Here is a 19,485-nt window from a genome sequence, read left to right as displayed (position 1 = left end):
GTTAAAAAGTCGCCCCGACAATAAGACTACTTTAACTATGCTATTGTTCTTTTTGTAAAAAGTAGAAAAATTACCTGAAGAAATATTTTTCGCAATCTTTCCAGAGTTGAAGTTCAGAATTTAACTTGACGAACAGTTCATCATTAGTGTTCAGATCTCCGCAGTTCATTAACCCATGTCTGTACGAGAGACCCAACCCTTGCAGGGTTTTGAACAGATCGTTGAGGGCTCTTCTCTTCCTCTGCTGGATAAAACCGGCCTGCTTCTTCTGCTCCTCCTTAGTCTTACTCCGGGTTACATCAAGCTTCTGTAATTTCTCCATCTCATTGATAATGTTTGGAACCAACTCTGAGATTGGTTCAACTAGGTTTTTATTTCTGATCTCATGTAGGATCTTCCGCTGAATGTTGTATGCCTGTTTGCTCATTTTCTCGTAGCTACCGATCTCAATATTCTTCAGATTGACAATATTCTGGTAAACAAGAGGAGTTGAAGGTAGAATTGATATCTCCAGAACCTGATCTAAACCAACCGGACTAGAACCATCAACCACCGCCTCAGATCCTTCATCAATGAAATAGTTTTTGCAAGGTTCGCTCACAGCCTTCTTATACTCCCTCAGCGCCTTGTGGAGAACCTTCCTGGTCTTCTCCACCATGTTCTTGACAGACCAGAAGTTTGTATCCTTCCACCTTGCCATTTTTACAAACTCTCCAACCTTCTTCTCAGATGCTTTGAATAGGGCGTCAAGTCTAGACTCAATGGACTCTTGGAATCTGGCGTAGTACTCCTGGATGTTCTGTAGCGCGGCAATCAACCACTTCTTGTTGGATCCAATCTGGAGCATGGTTTTCTGCGCGGACTGGAGAATCTCCAACCTTGTCTTGAAATCTGCTAAATTTGACGCTTCAATGAACTGAATTAGAGCTCGGACGGTTTCAGTCTTGTTCTTAGCCTCTAGTACTACTCCCATCACGTGGAGCCAGAACTCCGAGGATGCGTTCCTTATAGTTTCCAGAGATTGTGCCAGGATGGGTTTCCAGTTGGATAACTCGAGCTTTCTCCATCTGAGTATAAGAACTGAGATACTGTCCATCAGGTTTTGGATGGAAACTCCTCTGTGTGCATTCTTTTCCCACTCCTGACATGATCCCAGGAGTAGCTCCAATCCTGTCAGGTTCTTGGAGAGGGGAGACTCCAGAGGGAATGTGAGAATTCTATTCCTAATGACTAGAATTTGAAGAAGTAGTGGATTCTCCGGGAACTCATCCAACAGGTTTCCAACAGAAGATCCCATTGCTAGCAGCAGAGGTTTCATCAACTTAGTTTCCTCCTCATTGGGATCTGTGTAGAAATTGTAGAATTTGGGTTTGTCAACTCCAGATATAAAACTGTTAGCCAGGGTTATCAGGGAAGGAATGAGATTAGTCTCTAGAGCTAGACTGTTAACTCCGGGTTGGGCAGAAATTAGAGAATTAATGGTTCTCCACCTATCTCTGAACTCTGTTCTTGATATCTCAGTAAGTCCTGAACTGACGTCAGTAGTTCCAAATTTGAGAATAAAACTAGCAATATCTTTGATAATTTCTAACCGGACCGGAGAGAAGGATGGTTTCTCTGCAACACTATTCTCTGCTATGTCTTCATTAAGATTGTCTGTACTTGTGATGTCTGCAAAAACTTCTTTGAAAGATGGGAAAAGTTTTTTGAACTCGTCTTCTGCAAGCTTTTCCTCGTCCTCCTCGGAGCAAACCGTCCTTGTCTTAAAAACAGCCTCGTCCTCCAGTTCCTTCTTCTTCTTCAGCTCCTGTTCACTCCTCCAGGAGTAGAGTAACCTAGAGACAAGTTCGTAAAGATGATCCGGAGAAACTCTCAGGTTTGGAGTAGTTGTAGAACTTTGTTTCAGAAATACAAGGCAAGATTTTAAAATCTTTAAATCCTGATTGTTGGAGATAAGACCTGAAACTGAAGGATCCAGGTAAAACTGAAACAATGTGTTAAGGTTCTCTCCTGGAGAAATGACAGGATCTGAGACAAGTAGAACAATCTTCTCTAGGTCACTACACTTGTCTCTCACAGTCTTCTGACGGATTTGTTCAACTGCGGCCTCAACAGCGCAAACAGCTGTAGTAACAGACTCTATGATTGGCAGAACAAGATCAGGAAAACTTGAATGCTCAAGAAGATCAGATGAGAACTTGACACTTGATTTCATCCATACTTCTGTCTCTTGAAGAATACTTCCGATAGTTCCGTCCTGATGCAAGTTCTCTAGATCCTGAACCAGTTTCAGCAGGGTAGAGACGCTACCAATACTATCCTTGTAGTGTTTCACTGTGTTACTTAGCAGACTAAAGCTCTGGGTTCCTCTCACTGCAGTCCTGCAGATCATTGAACTAGAAGAAACCTCAAGATTTAATTCTCTCTCCTTAAGGATAGATCTGTGTGGATGCAAGGTTCCGACTGCCTCATAGAACTGATCTATTACTAGAATCTGATTTCTTACATTCTCAAGTTCCTTCAATGTTTGTTTGTACTTGAGTGCTTGTTTCTCCGCAGGGTCGATAGCTCCTAAACTACCAAATATATGTAGTTTTAACGAGTTAAGGAGAACTATATCTAGCTGAGCAGAGAAGATGGTTTCACTCCTAGATCGGATGGAGAGCGCTTTAAGAACCCGGAGCACATTAACGTCTATAGTTCCGATTCCAAGGACGGAATCAATGCAAACATTATCATCGATACAATTATATGCTTTGTGTAACCCATTCAAAATTATTTTCATCTCCGTATCAAATTGTTCTCGGAGTCTAGAGAGAACGTCCGGGGATTTGAAATTTTTCAAAACCTTGACAAGATTCAAGATTTGTTCCCGTTTCTGCTGAAATGTAACAAGAGGAACTCCGGCCCCTGATCCAACCAGGAGATGGTTTACTAAACTAATGGCATCAAAACAGTTAACAGGATGCTCCGCAATATTAAGACTATGGTTGACAGGGTTATGCTCCAATGCTAAAATACTCCTAGAGGTATTCTTGCAGTAGTAGAGCTGTGTTCTAGCTCTGGTCTCCATATTCTCTTCTCCTCGAACCATCAGAAGACGAAGATTTATCGGAATAAAAACATTGTTTGGATCCTGAACCTGTCGGAGCTGGTTTAATCTGGAGGAAACAGCTGCAAGCTGGAGTTCATAAAAACTTGCACTTGAGCAGGACTCAGATGGGGAAAAAGATGATACGATCTCTAGAATATCTGCAGACACCTGGTTCATTTCTATCTCCAGGTTCTTGTATTTCACCAGAACTTCTTCAATCTTAGGAAGGCAGTTGGCGATGAAATTAATCCTAGATTTTACATCTCTGTTTTCAATAATAGCTTCAGTCTCGGATAGATTGTGAAGAATCTCCAAAGACTCCAGTGTTTGAGGAGGGACTGGACAGAATTCAGTGATGGCTCTAAACCTTGAGAAAGAGTTTGAATCGTAGTTCAAGGATTCAATAACTTTGTTCGATTTTATAAATACAGACTTGAGCTCGGAAAGATTTAACGATTTAATCAATGGACTCAATCTCTTTACCATCCAAAACCAGTAAACATAGAGAAGTCGCTCCAAATCCTCCTCTTGGTTTCTCTGAGTTACTTGAAGACCAAGATCTCCCAGCTCATACAACCAGAACAGGAAGGAGTCGAACTCAGTCCAGGATTCATTAGACATTGGTTCATGTTTGTTCAGTTCGGCTTCAATAGTCTGCAGAAGAGACATTACCATAGAGGGAAACTGCTCTAGTACTTTACTGCTTAGACTGAATGAGTTCCCACATTTAGAGAGAAGACATTTCGGGTTTAGGTTTACCCGGTCCTGGAGCTCTTTAAACTTGGAGTATGTGACCAGGATCAGGGAGAGACGGTTGGGCAGATCATCTTGTTGAGATCTTCCTGACGGTAACATTCTACTTTCCCACACCGTTCTCTTATCTGTAAATTCAGTCTCGTATAAACTCTGGAACAGTTTGTTCTCAGAGAACTTTCTGCAAATATCTGTCAGCTGCGGTGACTGGAATATTAGAGAAATAACAAGAAGCCGGAGATTTGAGTCAGCTTTGCTCATGAAATTCAGGGAGTAGTTGAAGGATATCCTGGCTAGCTCCGGATTATCTTGAACCTCAAGGACAGGTAGTAGCTGGTAGCTTATTTTACCTAGCTCCGGGTATGCAGAGAGAAGATTGGCTGAGGATAGGAGCCAGCAAAGACGATGCTGTAAAGGAACCAGAATATTCGGCCTGTCCCCTGATACACAACCTGATAACGCCTGGAGTCCAAGAATAGAGATTTTATCCGTGTACTCTTTGAACCCGGACGAATGGCTGAGAACCAGTGCCTGACTTACTGCTGAATCGCTAGAAATTGCGGAAGAAAGGTTTGCGGAAACAAAACCCATTCTATCAATGGAACTGATATTAACTTCCTGACAGGACGGGACGTATATCTCTACTCCTCTGTTCCTCATTGCTCTGGATATATCACCCCTACTAGGATCATAGAGAAGGAAAACCCTGAAGTCAGGATGGGGTTTAACCTCTGGAATTTCTCCGTCAAGAACACCCCTCTCACTTACAGTCAGTTTTCCTCCGTGTTCAAACAAAGCATTGAGACGATCTAGAACAGAAGCACTGCAAAGATTCACGTTATCTATCAGTAACCAGGACCCTTCTCTCAGGGCTTTAAATAGAATACTGTCAATCCACTCAAACGTTCCATGTTTGGATGAAGATTTAAGCAAACTTAGTTTCTCTTCAAGCTCGGAATAAATTTCAATGTTAATTTTTTTGATCATATCAATCATTTCGGTAAGAATTTGCAATTGTCGTTTTCTCTTCTTTATCTGCGTAGCAGCTCCGAACAATCCATAGAACCGAACCGTCTCCTCCATCAGTTGTAATCCAACCTTGAGATTGTTCTCCAAAACCTGGTCCAAGATATCTCTGATATCAGTTTGTATCTGTGAGAATAGTTCGAGTATACTCCGTCCTATATCTGCCTGTTCAAACCCTCCCAGCAGATCCATTGTATCACTGGAGGAGTTGAGACTAATGATCTCCAGGTTCCTTGAACACAGGGAGGAGAGAACGTTTACCAGACTAGACTTCCCAGATTCACTTAGCCCTGTACAAAAAAAAGAATAAAAAAATAGATTCGGTATCATCTAAGAATAAGAAGTAAAAATTTTAAAACCTTTCAACTTATTTACTCTTTAGGAAATTTAATAATTAGTTTGTATAATGCTATAAATCATTCCATATCTTTATTAGATAACAATTTATTGCAATTAGTGATTTCACTTATCAGTAATAACGCATTACCAAATTAAGAAAATAACCTGTTAGAATAACCGGCCAGTTGTTCTGAATACATCCTGCTACACTCTCTAGAACTTGTCTCTGATATCCAAGCATAAAAACGTCCCTGCTCTCACGCTCCGTCCTTTGTTTTCTCTGCAGACTAAACTCTCCGACATGGGTCCAGGACTCGTTCAGCTGGAGAACCCCGGAGACAGGTTGGAGAGGATACTTGGGATGGAAAACCTGTTTGTATATCTCCAGGACACGATCTTTATCATCATTTCTCCGGAACCTGCCAGAGTATAGAACTCTCACGTACTTTCCAGGGTTTGGAGACCCGTCCTTCATCATAGCCTGGCACCATCTGATCAAAATTTATCATTATCCTCTCTTCAGACAACTCTTAAAAGCTTTGAATGAACAAAATTGAACGAGATATCCATGAACTTATGCTTAAAAAATTGATTATTTTAATTTTGGATTCTCAAGAAAGTGAGTTTAGGATTTATGCTACAGAAAAAAAATGGAGGACATTCTTTGAATTACAATAATCTACAAGCTAGAAAAACGAAATTATTTTCAACAAAATTAAAATTCAACAGATAAAGGTTTAAGTGTCCCGTTGAAAATATATCTCTGCTGAGGAAGGAGAAAGTTTAAAATTAACAACAGTTGTAAATAAATATAACCTACCTCAGAAGATCTCTCAAATTGAACTCCCATGGTGCTCCAGACTGTCCCCAGAGCTTTCTCTTGACAACCTGGTCCTCCAGCATTTCATTGAAAGTGACCAGGAGGGAGATCAGCTCTCTACCCAACTTAGGGTACAGACACTCACAGATCAGTCTAAATAGACAATCAAAGGATTATAAGAAAAAATGTTTGTGTGATAAGTGTTAATAATTATTGTGTTTTTCTTAACTTCCCCTTCCCCCAAGCCTAAGAATCTCTCAATTATATTGTTTATAAAATTACAGACTTATAGAATTTACCTATAATCATCCGATGTAAGCCCTGTCATGTAAACCTTGCTAAATCTGTTGAGGAAGGATTTGGGTAAACCTTTCCTGTCTCCTCCCTCAGATAACGGGTTCTGACATCCGAATATCCTCGTGTTCTCATTCAGAGGGAAGGTTCGGTCCAGCTCCGGGATATAAACTTCACCACGATGATCAAACACGGCGTTTAATCCTTCAAGAACGGATTGAGACGCGAGATTCAACTCGTCCAGTAGAATCCAGTCTCCGGTTTGTAAAGCATCCAAAAAAGGTCCATTTCTCCATGCAAACTGTCCCACAGCTCCACCCTCAACGGGTAGATCGGACCCGAAGAGATCGCAGATATCTGTTTGATCAGAGAGATTTATTCTCACTATCGGTTGACCGATTTTCTGAGCTAAAGCCTCCACTAAGCTCGTCTTTCCAATACCTGGACTACCCTCAAGAAGAATAGGTTTATTGATCTGCAACGCTCGGAGTATCTTCTGCAGGTTCAAGGTTGTAGTCTGAGATGAGAAAATGTAACTGCATGGTTTCTCCGCTCCACGCTTGATGATAGAGAAGGGTGTGACGGATAATTCTGAGGAGGTTTCCTTTAAACTTGGAATGGCATCTGACATGATGCATCCAGACAGTTCTTTAACCTTCTCCGAACACATGATCTGGAACCGTTTAATAGCAGCGGGATTAGATACTCCGTCCATCTGGAGTCCGTCCAACCAGACAAGATGTGCTCCCTGCATAAACGCTTCAGGAATCCCCAGATACTCAGAGCTAACCTTGTTTATAAAGTTTATCCAGGCGAGGATATCTCTGATACTGACAACTATACTCAGAGCTCCGTTAGTTCGGATCCAGTCTACAAACTTGACAATCTTTTCTCCAACCTTCTCCTGCTGGGCTTCAACCCTGAGATTCTTCTCTGCAATACTGAGTATCTGGTCTGAGCTCTCTATACTAGGACACCAGATCTCAGTAAATCTGTTCTTCAGGGCTGGAGATAATTCTTTCTTTCCATAATCTCCTCCAGGGTTCATAGTTCCAACAAACCTGTACAATCAAAATTAAAATATATTTTAAAACATGCCTGAAGAGATATGAATTGCTTGGGATGAGGAGGGGGGGGGGAGGTGTATATTTTTGCAGGAATAAAAAAAATTTAAAAATAGGGCTTCAACGTACATGGTAAATCTCAAAAATCCTAAAACTCAAAAATACTCATGATTTAAATGAATTAAATTCTAGAGACTCGTCTCCATCAGAAGTGACTCTATTAAATAAAAAATTAGATATGAATGACCTTACAGCTAGCTTGCTTTAGGTGTTTGGGAAAGTTTTATGCTTAAGAAATTCAATACTTCACATAACAAAGTAGCCATAAAATCCTTATTTTATAAATTTTACTATAGCATTTTAAAAATAAAATGCTGTGAATAAAATGCTGTGTTATTTACTAAATACCAAGGGGTTGAGAGTGGGAAGGGTGAAATGTAGATAATCAATGTTAGTGTTAGCTTGATTAATTACCTGAACTGTTTATGAGCTGTGACAACTTCTGTATCCTGAGAATCAATTTTCTCAGCCAGTAAAACTCGTCGTTCCGGTTCAAGGACTGAATTTAGCCTCTCGACCACACTATCGTCCGCCAAACTGATTTCGTCCGCCAGGAAGATTAATCCTCGTCTCATTGCTGACACTAGTGGTCCGTCAGACCAGGAGAAGTTGAGTCCTGACTTAGTCTCTCCGGTTCCTCGATCAGGTCTCAATCCTCCCAAGAAATCCGAGCTTTCTGTATGTCGATGACAATTTAAACTTGCGAGTCCGGTCTCGTTGATCTTTGCCAAAACTTGAACCGCGGTAGTTTTACCGCAACCTGTTTCTCCGACAAGCAGGACGGGTTCCTCGAACCTAAAAGCCTGAGCTAACAACACAGACATTCTTCTCATATCAAATGTCCAGGCAAGACCAGGTATATTAGAGCTCAGCAGTTTCTCTAGTATTGGTTTCGTAACAGTTGACGTGCTCTCATGCAGACTAAATAAATTCTCTGGGTTCACGGTTCTCTTAAACACCTTCTCCAGGATATCAATGACAACCTGAGACTCGTCTGTGTTCCTGATTCTAGCTGCTAGAAGAAGGAAACCCTCCTCCGCGATATGTTGCTCCCAATCATAGAACTTAAGGTTAGATTCTCCTGCTAGTCTGTATCTCTCCGCCCAGCGGAACAAATCTCTAAGAGTGATGAAACCTTCCTTTCCAGCAAACGCCGCGCTGCCCCGCCGATGTTTCTGCAACTCTCCCAAAACTTGGATCATTTTCTTTGCATAGGTTTTGGGTAATCCACACCTATCCTTTAGGATAATTTCTAGCTCGTTATACGGCAACTGATTGAAGTGAAGCTCAACAAACCTATTTTTGAACGCTTTGGATAGAACTTTCCTACCTCCGTACAGTCCAGGAGGGTTCTGTGTTCCGAACAGTCTGAATCCTGGAGCTGCTGTTATGGTTTGCTGTGTTTCAGGGATGTAAAGCTGTCGATTATCATCTAGAACTCTGTTCAGTGCTTCCAGAACATCTGTTGGAGCAAGATTAAGCTCGTCAAGAATAACCCAGGAACCTTGAATCATAGCTTCGGCCAGAACTCCTAGTTTAAAAACAAGCTTCCCAGTCTCATCCGAGGTATAAGAGCCTACATACTCCTGGATATCCGTGTGTTCATGGTTGTTGACTCGGACACACTTGTTTCCCGTCAGCTCAGCCAGGTAGGATATTAAACTAGTCTTTCCTACACTTGTATCTCCCTGGATCAACACAGGATGGTCACACAGAGATACAACTCGAGCTAAATCTCGTAGATTATTGGAAACCTGGGCGGTCATAATATATCTCTCATTCTTATGTGGTTCTCCTTTTCCCTGTCCTATCCAGAACCCTTCGATTTGAAGCCGCGAGCCCGCCACCTGGGCCTCAGGGATGGGTTGGCGTAGCAGTTTTCCGGCATCTTTTCCTCCCAGAACATACTTCTGAAGTAACTCCTTCAAGATTGCATGAGAGTTCAGATCCAACTCAGTCAGGAAGCTTAGAGAAAACCCTTCGTACAAAGATCGTAGAACATTACCACAAGGATTTCTATTTGCAACTCTGAGAGCTCGACACAGAGTTCTTAAACTAAATGTCGGTCTTTCTCCTGTCCCTGTAGTTAACTTGGTTCTAGCCGCAGCTTTAGCCGCCTGGAAGAATGAAACGATGCTTGTAATCTGTTTGGCAGGAAGGGATAATCTCTGTAGATAGTCTGTAACTAGCATGTTTATATCTGATAGGTCGGAGATCTCATCAACATAGAGTTCAGTAAACCTATTCCTCAGACCGGGGGGAAGATCATGTTTGCCAGTATCCGTGGCAGGGTTCATACAAGCAAACAGTCGGAACTCAGGGTGCCGAGGGACAGACTGATAATCTCCTTTCTCATACAGGCACACGCTTCCACCTTGATCCAGGAGTGAGGATAAACACTCCAGAGTCTCCGGGGTCGCCATATTAACCTCGTCCAGGAGTATCCAGTATCCTTCACGTACTGCTGTGGTCAGCAATCCCTCTATAAAAGAGAAAATTGTGGTTTTCTCACTCTGCTTCAAGATTTCAGTAACAGTCTTCAACTCCTTGCTTACCCCTCCCCAGAGTTCTAATAGATCCTTGGATTCAGGGTTTCCCTTCAGCTTTTTAACAGCTGCTTGAAGGGAATGAGACATAAGACTGATAGCGTCCGACCAGCGTCTACCCAGATAGCAGGTGGAGAGATGACTAAGAAACTTACTGTTATCTCCAGAGATAAATGTTAAACCAAACACCTGAACCAACCAACAAATTATATTCGAATTCAAGCATTAAAATTGTATTTCATGAGACATCACAGACGATTGTATTTAATCTTATTTCTTAAATTCATTCATCCCATCTTTTAAAACAAATCCTTTAGAAGACTGTTTTTAAGATGTAATACCAAATTTAACCATAAAATTGTCATAAAAATTGTTCATTTAAGGTAATTAATTTAATTGACTAATTCAGAATCCCCCAATCCTAATACAATGGAGATGTAGTAGAATTAGAACCAAGAGAAATTTAAACCCCGACGGATTCTATGTGAAACCCGAGGGTGTGGTAGTCTAAGGGGTTTATTATCAAATCTTGATGGGTTTTCAATTTAACTGAATATTTAGTTGGTTTCCTTGTTGAACATTTGTAGGATATTATGCATAGTATGGGATATATCTACAGGTTTGTATCCACCCAAGAGGTCGGTACTATCACTCTGCTGGTTCATATTTATCACACGTAATCTCCTTAACAGTTGCAATTTGTTAGTTCGTAATAAGGAAACAAATCCCAAAATCTAATTTGAAGATGTCAAAGTTTTATGTTTTCATTATAAAGTTTTAAATAACTCCAAATTTATATTTTCTAGTGATCATATTTGGATGCGAATACAACTATCAGGGACAGAATTTAATTTGAGCTAGGTCACTGAACTACCTACTGTCGGTTCAAATTTTAATAACCGATTCAAAGGTACATGATTCAAGAGGATTTAAATCCGGGATTCCGGATTTGAACCTGTGTGGTAAGGAGTTATTATATTCGGTCCCAGTACGGATCTATCTTCTATTATAGAAAAAACTAACCTTCCAGTTTGATCTGCCAGGAATTGAACTCCTGCAGTTTTACCAACTCCTGTTTCTCCGACCAGTAGAACAGGTTCTCCGCCCTCCACTGCTCGTCCTACACTCTCAAGTAGAACTGCAGAATGCCTACAAATATTTAAAGTAAAAATATGAAAAGAAAATAACTTTTAACAGACAGATAACAAACAACTTCATAATAAATGTTTTTTCGTACATCATACATTTTGACAAAAATGAAAAATCAATTTATCTGGAGAATATTTTTTAGTTCTTCAGCGACCTATTTTTGACTTTGAAACTCAAACCTTATATCAGCTCTGCAATGCACTGTCTGTAGACAAACCTTAATTCATCTGGCTTCTGGCAACTCAAGAGGGCCAACAGGGCCAGCTTGGCTACGAATCATTTATTTATAATTGATAAAATTTCAAAAGTTTATATTAATCCGCTGAAATAAATATCTAAAAACAGTGTAAAGTGTCGTAAAGAGACTGCAGAAAGCTCCCTAAAATTGAATTCAAGAAACCCCCAAACACCTAAAATTTCGGGGGAACATATCTAAACTAAACCTCCTTCCCTCTACCCCTTCCAATTGTGCAAACAGACGATATGATTATTCAGTGCGACCCTGAATTAATCAAATTGTTAGGTTCCGACCTAAATCTCTAGGTACCTGGTTAGACTGTAGATGGGTGGTACAGCAGAATTAATCAAATTGTTAGGTTCCGACCTAAATCTCTAGGTACCTGGTAAGACTGTAGATGGGAGGTACAGCAGGATTCTCCATTTTCCTGGACAAACTTACTCTACCAACCTAACCAAATATTTATCTAGTTAATCAACTTTAAGAAGCGGTGGAGAAACTTAATTTTATTATTAATGAAAATGGTGATGATATAACTGTAATTCATAAAAAAAAAAATTTGAAAAAAAAGGCTCTACAAGTTCAATATCATAATTTAAGAACCATCTCTTTGACCCTCCCATTCCGTTAACCCTATCTATGCTGGGGTACTTGAAAACCAGGATATGCTGGGGGGGGGGTCAATTTGACCCCCCCCCCAAATCCCAAGTTTGATGTCCAAATATGACAAATGATACATCATTGGAAAGCTCTTGTGCTCTACTTTTAGAATCTGCAAAAAAATTTGCAAATTTGCGAAAATTGAATTTTTTATCGCAAAATCCAGTTTTATAGTAAAAATGTTTGCAAAAAAAAATTTGTCCAAAAAATGACAAATTATACATTTTTGAAAAGCCCTTGACCATGCCATTTCAAATATGCAAAAAAATTTTGCAAAATTTTAAATAACCTGAATTTTAATCAAGAAAAACTAAAAATGTGCAAATTTCTTTTGACAGGATGTTTGCAAAAAATTTGCAATTTTTTTCGCAAAACTTGTGCAATTCGTTTCCTTCTGTCAAAGACTTTCCAAAAAGCTAAATTTTTATCAAAATCTGACAAGTGGAAGTGGGTCAAAACAAAGATCTAGTGTGTTACAGGAAAAAGCAGTCGTTCAGGCAGGACTCAGGCAGTTAGTATTAAAGCCCGGTTTTAGGCCTAAAGGGAGGGCTTTGGGTATGTAAACAAAGTCAGAAAATTTCAACAGCCTCAGACCAATACTTTTTGAGTTATTTAAAAAAACTACAGGGGGGTCAACTTGACCCCCCCCCCCACCAGGAATAGGGTTAAAAACTACAGTTTTAAAAAATCGCCAACCCCTCCCCCCTATGTTATAAGAAGCGCCAGTATTTTTTTAATGATTAATATCGCTGAATTTAGTTTTGTGGGGGTAAATAAATGAGTTTTTGGCGAATAAATGAGATCTGAGCAAGCAAATAGGTCTCCAAAAACTTAAAAAATTCTTTTTTTGGTAAAACTATACCCCTGATTAAGAAATATCATATGTTTAACGAACCTGGAGTGAGTTAGCTGAAAGTGTAACTTGAGGTTTATATTTGTTTGCTAGGTACGCTGCTTCATCCTTGGTTATATTCAGGGTATACGCCAACTCCTCACTATCATTCACAAACTTAATGCCAGTGCCTAGGTACAATGTCAGAGCAGAATAAAAACCACAAACAATCTACAGAATTGAAAGTTTCTCAAACCAAATTCGCAAGGTTTCTTAGATAATGATTTTTGATGAGTATGACATCTGCTTTGGTGCTGCAAACAAAGATTTGGACAACATTTGCTTCAAATAGGTCTTAGGAAAAGTACTAATTGGTTTTCTGAAACGTAGATTACAACTATAAAAACCCTCAAGGACCCTTTCTACAATAAAAGCTTAACCTCCTTTGAATTTTTAAGGTTACCCAACCTCCATAACACGCTTTAATGGATAAAGTTCAAGTCTGTAGATAAGATATTTAGGCTGTGACAAGTATTCTTAATTTTAATGGGATCCGGGAGAAAGATAACTGCGTCCAACATATTATCTGATCGACATTCATTAGCGGGTCAGAAAATTGAACCGGAATTAATAGTTTAAAAAAGACGTTTAGAAGTACCTTAAAAAAAAATTCGCAAAACTTATAGTTTAAAAGTGCCCCAAAATTTTTCTATTTAAAAAAAATAAAAGCCAAATGGCGAAGCAAAAATTTGTAACGCAAGTTTGCTGATGTAAAATTACATTAAAAGGGACACGTAAAAGTATGTATGTGTTCCCTTTAAGTGGCAACATTTTATGGGTTTTAGTTGGGAATGATTCCTGAGCAGATCTCTGGTTTTCTTCTCTGGAATAAATTTACAGAAACAATCCACAGCATCAAGATACAATCTTTCACTAGATCCTTTCTCATCTCCTAAACAATTTTTTGTACAAACTTTAAATTTAACCCATTTACACTCGAATGAATTCCAACCCATTTCACTTTTATCCCGATCATTTAATCCTAAATACTCTAAAGTCTAAAATTCGACTTATTTCAATTCAAGTTTTCCACGCTACTTATCTTATTAACAAATAACTTGGGAACCCAGCTATGTCTGTTAACTAAATTTTCTTTAAAATATTCAACCACCTCAACTTTTAAACCAAGCTAAGAACATTCCGATGGTTGAGTTCCTTAGTTAAAATGTCGGGCAAATCTGTCAATGGGTTCCTGAGTATATGATCGGACATACAAACAAACAGAGATCACTTCTTTATATATAGATAACTAGCTGACGATACCCGTGGAATGAAAAAAAAATTGAAATAAATGCCGCGAAAAAATTTCATCTTAAAAAATTTCAGCCAATTTGGTCGAGTCTTTTGGACAGTTATATCTAACATATAATTATATATATGAGCAAAGAGCTTTATTATATAGATAGATTTATTCATTTTATCTCGATACGAATAAACACCGTTCACTAGAATCATTTAAAACGAGAAATATAGTAGGCTCCTCAATATCTTTGTATACATCAGAAGTGTACTGCAGTTTCTGGGAGAAATGTACACAAACACAGTGTATATCTTCCTCCTAGAAACTGCAGTACAATTCTAAAGTGTTGGTATATTCATTGATTCGACTATGAATCAAACTAGTTTGGGAATCCAGATTTGACTGGAGTTTTCGCTATGAAAATCAACCTCAATTGTTAAACCATTCTAAGAACAATACCCTTGTACTAAATAGTTCACAAATAAACATTTGAGGCAAATCGGTTAAGATCAGACATCCAAACAGACAAACAAGAGATCAATACATTATAAATATCGACATTATCTTTTACCTTTATCCTTACTTATTTCAAATCAAATCATTTTAGTCCTAGAAATTTCAACTCGAAAATATTTACCTTTGTTGATAGAAACTGACGATCTAATGCACCATCGAACAACATCTCGGAGAGAAATTTGTCTCAGATGTTTAAGGTTTAGTCCTGTGCAGTCTTCTCCAACTATCTCATATAATCTAGAATAATATCGTTAAATCTAATCTATCTAAATGGAGAATGGAGGGAGAGAGCATGAAAACCAATGACAAGGAAACAGTAAAAAATGTTTATCCTATGTTTAAATAGTAGTTTCCAAAAATATTTGGTGTAAATACTTTCTTTTAAGTCATTCCCCTTCTCTCTATTTCAAAATTCTATAAATGTTTTAATCGATAGATGGTAAAAAAAATATTAGAGCTATTTGCATTAAATGAATTTTTAGTTCTACTTCAAAACATTCTACAGTTAAAGTTTGCAATTTTCTACAATTCTCAGTAATCATAATTTTATAAACCAGACAGTTAAATCTGTCAGTAAAATTACAAGTATTTACTTGATTATCTTTTCAATAATTAGTTGGAGGGATGGAAATCTTGAAATTATATATTTACCAGATAATCTTTATAATAATTGGTTGGAGGGATGGAAATCTTGAAACTATATATTTACCTGATAATCTTTATAATAATTGGTTGAAAGGATGGAAATCTTGAAACTATATATTTACATGATAATCTTTATAATAATTGGTTGAAGGGATGGAAATCTTGAAAATATATATTTACCAGATAATCTTTATAATAATTGGTTGGAGGGATGGAAATCTTGAAAATATATATTTACCAGATAATCTTTATAATAATTGGTTGGAGGGATGGAAATCTTGAAAATATATATTTACCAGATAATCTTTATAATAATTGGTTGGAGGGATGGAAATCATGTAATTATATATCTACCTGATAATCTTTTCAATAATTGGTTGAAGGGATGGAAATCTTGAAACTATAACTTCTCTCAGTTCATCTTTACTCAACTGAGGAACGGGTATTATCTAAATAGGCGAATTAAAATACTCCATTCCACAATTCGTTTCTTACTTAAATATGCATTATCTTTGTTTTCAGCTCATGAAATTTTAACCAAAATACCAAAAATAATAAATTTTCGCTAAGGAACTGAACTATCATTATACTTAAAAGAAAACGCACAAAATATATTTCAAATGTTTAATTCTTGATTAGTCTTATTCCAAACTTATCTTGGATATATCTGAACCTACCCTAGCTATCTTGTATATATCTGAAGACATGGCTCCTCCTCGCTCCGTCAGAAACAGTTGAAACCCAGTTTTAGGCTCTAGGCTTCCTCCCAGGTTCGGAACAGTAAGTTTACCTAATCAATCAATCAATCAATCAATCAAGTCAAAAAACCCGAGATCTTCACTTGATCACAGTAACCATCCTAACTGAATTACCTGTCTGTACTAGAGATGCTAGTAGAGCTAGAACGTCCTGCTGTGCCCTGTCCACGTCCTCAATGGTTAACCAGTGTCCCAGCTGTACTGCACGTGTGAGAAGACCGGCCTCCCATACAAACTTCCCAGGTATGTCCGTACATCTGGACATATCAAAACTCAAGATCTATGTTATATATTTGGAAGGTTTGTAAAAGAATGAAAAATTAAAGTCTCTTTTCTTCATACTTTAAACCTATAAAAATCATTTATTTCCCCTAAAAATCACAATTTAAAGAGAGAGAGAACAAAAAGACTAAACAAAAAAGTATATGTACTGTAATCGGTGAGGGAAAGAATCATGTTTAAAGGGAGCAATAATTGTTCAAGAGTTAAGTGAATTGTTATGCTAAAAACCGAAATCCCTCTTAGGGGGAATGCCAACTAACGTTGTAACTTATTGAAAATAAAAAGGCTAAAACCTGTTTTACAGATTAATTGTTTATTTTAAATTCAATTTAAAGTTTTCTCCACCTGTAAAGACCCAAGAGCAGCCTGGCATCTGTACTGTCGGATATCTGTAGGGTAAGCAGTTCCTTCTCCTCCCGTCCTGTCAAGTTACCAAGCTCACGGATCAAACTTGTCTTTCCTACTCCAACATCTCCCCGGAGTAGGACGGGTTTACCGGAGCTTACAGCTTCTCCCATACTAACCAAGGCTGCCTAGAAACGTTGAATAGAGGTGAAGAAACTAAAGGGAAATTCTTAATGGAAATCCTAAACGGAAATTGTGAGAAAGACTTAAAATTTAAAGATACAAGTTTTCTAAAACCTCAAGTTACAATAAATGTTATTTAAATAAAAGCAATTTAAAAGCTTTAAAAAAACGTCAGCCTCGATTTGTTCGAAAACTATTATAGAATTTGACTTGAACCGACCTTGGTTGAAGGAACAGGGATAAGGAAGGATGATGTACTCCCAACCCTGGGTAGAGAAACATGATCCAGGCTAACAACACTCTCCTTCTCAATATAATCTAAATAAGATTAAAAACATTATTGAAATTGCCACGGTTATTCAAGATCATGAATAGGAATGTAGAACAACTGGTATCATCTTTATTTTAATCCAATCTTTGTTGAAACGAAAATTCGAAGAAAACCCGCAATAAATCTTATACTTAAGCTGGAATAAAATATTTTCAATAAAAATTGAAAAACATTAGACAATTTTTGAACACTTATTATTACTCATTTTCTAAAATTCAGCGAAATGACCCCAAACATACCTAACATGGAGGGGGTAATAATTTTTCAAGAAAATATACCCTTGGCATTGACTGCTATTCCTATGCAGTTAAACATAAAATATTCGAGATCCATTGTTGACAGTTTTGATCGGAGAAGCAAAATTGTTCATTAATAGAAAAAAAAAACATTAAACTATTTGAATACTTCACCCATTTTCAACACCCCATTAATGTAGTTTTTAGATGAGAAAAAGCCTCAAAATTTTTTAACATGTTTTATTTTTTAGATTTCTTAGCTCTTCTGTTTCTCAAAACTACTGACAACCAAATAGATTATCAAGTACAATAGGTGGCAACAGAGAAATGAATCAATTATACACGACGTCACAAGTGTCAAATATAACAAGGAAAACGAAATTTTCTCACATTAGTTGACATGTTTTCCAAGATTAAATAAAAAAGTGTAAAAACAGAAAATAAAGAACACATATAATCACACTTATTTTACTGGAAGATAAGCACTTTATTCTAAAATTGTCTCCATATTAATATTTTTGTCCGACACAGAAACTGAATTGACACTTGTGACGACAGAATACAGCTGTTCTGAGAGTGTACAAATTCTACGTTGCCATCTATTGTACTAGAATCTATTTGCTGTCGACTATTTCAATTTTTTAAACCCAGCTTCTAGCTTTTACGAATATACAAATAGATAAAAATTAAACATGCTTCTTAATTCTGATAGGACATTGTACAAACCTGACTGATGCTCGAGGTTGGTATCTGAGGCTAGTTTAACAATATCCAGGGTATCCGTAGCATACAGCTTAAACAAAACCCGGCTCCAATCTTTCTCAGGATAAATCTGATTCCTAGAGTTATAATAATTTTCATACAAAGTTTCCCTTCATCAAACAAACATGCACATTTTTTCAATTAGATTTTTTACCATTCTCATAATTAATACATATTTTGTCTTGTCCCGACAAAACTCCTTTAATCACATTTGTCATTTTTAAGTGGAGATTCTGACAGTGGGTCCCTAAAATTGTCAAAATTCCACGTTTGGTGCAGTGTTCCTTTTTTCCCTCACCCTTCAGCAGAGCTAGGAAACATTAATTATGTATAGATCTATATTTAGTAAAGTCATCCACATTCAACAATTTATAAACCTGCTGAGATAGATAATTCCAGAAAACTTGCAAGGATTATTTTATTATTATTATTGTTCAAGGGTTCAATGTCAGCAGCATGAATTTAGAAACATATACTGTGCTAAACTTCCTTGCATCAAACCAGAAATATCACACAGAATTCAAAAAGAAGCAGAGATTAGCAGAACTCTGAACCAATATAGAAACTTTTAGAAAATATAATTCTGTTTATCGCACAACAATAAAAAAGGCCAAGACAAGTTATTCTTCTTCAAAATTTACAGAATACTCAAAAGACATCAAAAAGACCTGGTCTTTACTGAACTCTATTATATCTTCTAAGAAAAAAAGTCATTCAGTTCCTGATATTTTCACTGATGATGAAAAAAGTTTTGTGGGATCTGCTGAAATAGCAGAGGGTTTTAATGACTTTTTTGTGAACATTGGACCCAGATTGTCTAGTTATATTCCGGATTCTAATGTTAATTTTGAAACATATCTGAAGGAGCCATCCAAGGAAAATTTTGTGTTTGCAAATATTACACCAGAAATTATTCTTGAAACAGTGAGTAAACTTAAACCTAAAAACAGTTCAGGTAAGGACAATATTTCTACCAAGCTACTGAAGGAAATAATTGAAAGTATTGTCTATCCTATAGCGCATTTGTTTAACCTTTCTTTTAAAACAGGATATATCCCTAGTGATTATAAATGTGCAAAAATAATTCCTATCTTTAAAACTGAACAAAAAGATAAATTTAATAACTACAGACCAATTAGTATTCTACCAGCGCTAAGTAAACTTCTTGAAAAAATAGCTGCGACTCAAATGTTTAAATATCTTAACAAGTTTGAGATTTTCTATCAACATCAATATGGATTTAGACCACAAC

General features: G+C 37.5%; 1 protein-coding gene across 1 annotated transcript in view; it reads right to left on the bottom strand.

Annotated features, from left to right (window-relative positions):
* LOC111701655 (midasin) overlaps nt 1–19,485 on the bottom strand; it is a 28,791-nt gene that overhangs the window by 5,811 nt on the left and 3,495 nt on the right. The window contains exons 4-20 of the mRNA XM_023473043.1: nt 18,198–18,310; nt 17,125–17,222; nt 16,722–16,909; nt 16,209–16,351; nt 16,014–16,126; nt 15,691–15,785; nt 14,813–14,928; nt 13,734–13,827; nt 12,939–13,038; nt 11,766–11,833; nt 11,020–11,145; nt 10,566–10,680; nt 7,865–10,185; nt 6,332–7,387; nt 6,033–6,185; nt 5,378–5,703; nt 75–5,163 (exon numbers count right to left, since the gene is read on the bottom strand). Of these exons, the coding sequence (XP_023328811.1) occupies nt 75–5,163; nt 5,378–5,703; nt 6,033–6,185; nt 6,332–7,387; nt 7,865–10,185; nt 10,566–10,680; nt 11,020–11,145; nt 11,766–11,833; nt 12,939–13,038; nt 13,734–13,827; nt 14,813–14,928; nt 15,691–15,785; nt 16,014–16,126; nt 16,209–16,351; nt 16,722–16,909; nt 17,125–17,222; nt 18,198–18,310 (10,314 nt within the window). The remainder of the gene's footprint in view (nt 1–74; nt 5,164–5,377; nt 5,704–6,032; nt 6,186–6,331; nt 7,388–7,864; nt 10,186–10,565; nt 10,681–11,019; nt 11,146–11,765; nt 11,834–12,938; nt 13,039–13,733; nt 13,828–14,812; nt 14,929–15,690; nt 15,786–16,013; nt 16,127–16,208; nt 16,352–16,721; nt 16,910–17,124; nt 17,223–18,197; nt 18,311–19,485) is intronic.

This window comes from Eurytemora carolleeae, unplaced genomic scaffold (genome assembly GCF_000591075.1).
Source record: "Eurytemora carolleeae unplaced genomic scaffold, Eaff_2.0 scaffold294, whole genome shotgun sequence".
In the NCBI taxonomy this organism is placed as follows: Eukaryota; Metazoa; Arthropoda; class Copepoda; order Calanoida; family Temoridae; genus Eurytemora; species Eurytemora carolleeae.
This window is presented reverse-complemented; position numbering and strand designations above follow the sequence as displayed.